This window comes from Herpailurus yagouaroundi, unplaced genomic scaffold (genome assembly GCF_014898765.1).
Source record: "Herpailurus yagouaroundi ecotype Mexico unplaced genomic scaffold, PumYag 67827, whole genome shotgun sequence".
In the NCBI taxonomy this organism is placed as follows: Eukaryota; Metazoa; Chordata; class Mammalia; order Carnivora; family Felidae; genus Herpailurus; species Herpailurus yagouaroundi.
Window position 1 is genome coordinate 1 of NW_024420618.1, and position 3,239 is coordinate 3,239.

The 3,239-nt window shown below is 50.9% G+C and overlaps 1 protein-coding gene across 1 annotated transcript in view; it reads right to left on the reverse strand.

The window, feature by feature from the left end:
- Positions 1-2,634: 2,634 nt before the first annotated feature.
- The window catches only part of LOC121026218 (F-box-like/WD repeat-containing protein TBL1X), a 3,917-nt gene continuing 3,312 nt past the window's right edge, over positions 2,635-3,239 (reverse strand). The window contains exons 4-5 of the mRNA XM_040469087.1: positions 2,888-2,951; positions 2,635-2,773 (exon numbers count right to left, since the gene is read on the reverse strand). Of these exons, the coding sequence (XP_040325021.1) occupies positions 2,655-2,773; positions 2,888-2,951 (183 nt within the window). The 3' untranslated portion in view covers positions 2,635-2,654. The remainder of the gene's footprint in view (positions 2,774-2,887; positions 2,952-3,239) is intronic.

A 3,239-nucleotide genomic window follows, 5' to 3' on the forward strand; every position in this document is an offset into this window, starting at 1 on the left:
CTTATATTTTCTATCAGCTGCAGAAATTTCCAGAGGAAACAGAGCAGTAAGTATCTTTGAAACTCGGTTCTCTAAGTTTGGGGCCAGCTCTCGACCAATTAGCTTTTCTTTTTAAGATTTTATTTTTAAGGAGTCTCTACACCCAAGGTAGGGCTCGAACTCAAAACCTGGAGATCAAGAGTCATATCCTCCCCTGACTGAGTCAGCCAGGCACCCTTAGACCGATAAATGTTTTTCGTTTGTTGTTTGGTGGAATACAGGTCTTTTCCTAACGTAGCCAGTCACAAACAAGCGAGTGTAGGACCCGAAGACTAACTGAATTCATAATGTGAATTGTTATTGGCCATACAGCTCATCACCTCCTACAGTCACAACTTCAAGTAAGGTCAAAAACCAGAAATGAATATAAAGGGGAGTCCCCGAGCAGGGACTCAAGGAAGGACGCAAAAAACTTAAAAAAAAATTATTTAATGTTTATTTTTTGATAGATACAGAGTGCGAGCCAGGGAGGGGCAGAGAGAAAGGGATACACAGAATCCCAAGCAGGCTCCAGGCTCCGAGCTGTCAGCACAGAGCCCGACGCGGGGCTTTAACTCACACCCATGAACCGTGAGATCATGACCTGAGCCGAAGTCGACCTTAACCGACTAAGCCACCCGGGCGCCCCTGAAAAAACTTTTTAGAAGCGTGTGTAGGTTGAAGGGCAGAAGTTACTGGCAATTCAGGGCCCGCACCCTGTACCGGTGGGTCCCTAGGCAAGTCAGTGCGGGTCTCTGTGACACAGGGTGATGCCACAGTGCCCGCCTCCTACCCTGGGAGCACTGAATTGGCCAACACACGTAATAGTTAACGTGCTCGTCAAAGGTGAGTGGTCATTTGTGCAAGTCATTTTCACACTCCAATCAGCAGTACAGATGACCAGCCACGTCCCAAAGTTCCGTGTGTGTATGTGTGTGTGTGCGCATCTGTAATATATGAATTAGAACACCTCAGAGAAAACGTGATATAGTTCCAGGAGAGTGTTTAGTGAGTCAACCATAGCACTCAGCTTGTTCAACATTAGCTACTGGGCTGCTGGGTCCGAATGAGGGGTCTACTGGCTTAGAGAGAGAGAGACTAACCCAGAGCATTACATCCCAGTGTGGGGGTCAGCACACCTTTTCCGCCAAGGGCCACATAGTAAATATTTTAACGTTTATTTATTTTTGGGACAGAGAGAGACAGAGCATGAACGGGGGAGGGGCAGAGAGAGAGGGAGACACAGAATCGGAAACAGGCTCCAGGCTCCGAGCCATCGGCCCAGAGCCCGACGCGGGGCTCGAACTCACGGACCGCGAGATCGTGACCTGGCTGAAGTCGGACGCCCAACCGACTGCGCCACCCAGGCGCCCCCACATAGTAAATATTTTAGACCAACGCCACGGCAGGGTTTGTAAGTCATGGCCATTATTTTATATTAATTCTACAACCTGAATGAACATGAAACGGTAACTTAACCGCTTCTCAAATCATCCTGACGTCAGTATGAACGTGTAAAGAAAGCCTTGTAGAGGGGCGCCTGGGTGGCTCAGTCGGTTAAGTGTCTGACTTCGGCTCAAGTCATGATCTCATAGTTCATGGGTTTGAGCCCCGTGTCGGGCTCTGTGCTGACAGCTCAGAGCCTGGAACCTGCTTCGAATTCTGTGTCTCCCTCTCTCTCTGCCCCTCTCCTGCTTGTGGTCTGTCTCTCAAAAGTAAAGAAATGTTAAAAAAAAAAAAAAAGCAAGCAAGCAAGCCCGCCCTCTGGAAACCAAACCAAAGTAGAGTATTCACACCCAGTTTACAGGTGTACAAACACAAAGTGCCGTGAGGACATGCTTTTCTTCCCCTTCTGTTTCCATTTCTTGATAATATTTCCCCACAGCAAGGACTTCAAATTCCCGCCAAGTCTTAGGAATGACATGACCATCCAATCCCTGTTTTTTGGGGGTCATGATTCCTGGCTGTTGGCGACTGAGGACACAAATCCAGAGGACGGGTTCAGACTCAGAGCCAGATGGCACCTACACCGCCTCATTCCTTGCCCACCCATGGCTTCTAGATGCACTTGGGTGCTCGCAGCCGCCCCGCCTTGACTCCATCACATCCACCGGCAGCCCCGTCCAGGGGCTCCGTGGCCGCCAGGGGCGCGCCCGCTCGTGCGCGGCTCCGCTCTACTCCCGTGCTCGTGCTCGGAGAGGCCCGCAGCCCTTCCACAGGACGTAACGATGTATTGAATCAGGGAAACAGAAGCCTGGCCTCTCGAGAGAAGACAGTCCGTGTTTCCAAAATGGCCCAGTGGTGAAGGGTTTCCGTCCAGTGCATCCCACACCCCTTTGCTTGTTCAAGCGTTGCATAAATGCAATCTGGGGACTTTCTGTGTCACTGAATAATGCACCTCAAAAACAGGGGGGGAAGTTTGGCACAAAGGTCTGTGGAACGGTAGACTATATTGAGAGCATACGTATTATAAATGAACAGTAACATCAAACCCACAAAAACAAAACCGAATAAACCTCTTCTGCTATCTTAAGAAGCAGAAATTCTCAGCATTAAAACGCCAAACAACAAACAAACAAAACCCAGGATGTGATCCAGAGATTAAAAATAAATAAGCATGTGCAGACGAGAGACACCTACGTGAAGCTAATACTCACTTTGTCTACACCAGCACTCAAAATGTAATTCCCCTTCTTGTTCCATTTCAAGGCAAAGATGGGGCCTTTGTGTTGCCCTAAGGTGCTGGCCAGGTTGCCTGTTGCGTAGGGAAACAACAAACAGGTTGACTTCAAAGCCACGGTCGGCTCACTGGGTGATTCCACACTGGGGCACGCCTGCCCCCACCCCACACGAGGCAGGCCGGGCTCACCATCTTCCGTCCATATCCTCGCAAAACCATCATAGGAGCCTGTGGCCAACAGCGTCCCGTCGCTCTGCGGGCCAGAAAGAAACAGACAGCGCCGCCAACAGCTCAGTGGGGGCAGCGTCGAAAACAGAAGACGGCCTGTCAGCTGATCCCAGGGCGAGGCTACTCTCCCAGCAGGAGCTGGCTCCCAGGGAAGGGACAGACCGACCCTGTGCGCCTCCTGGAGCCCACACTGCTCCGAACCCACAACGTGAGGCACTGTGAGGACAGGCGCAGGAACAGGGGAAATACTGCCACCGCTCGCCCCGGTGGCACAGTTACAACCACCGTATGAGACGTGACGGTAGTGAGGCTT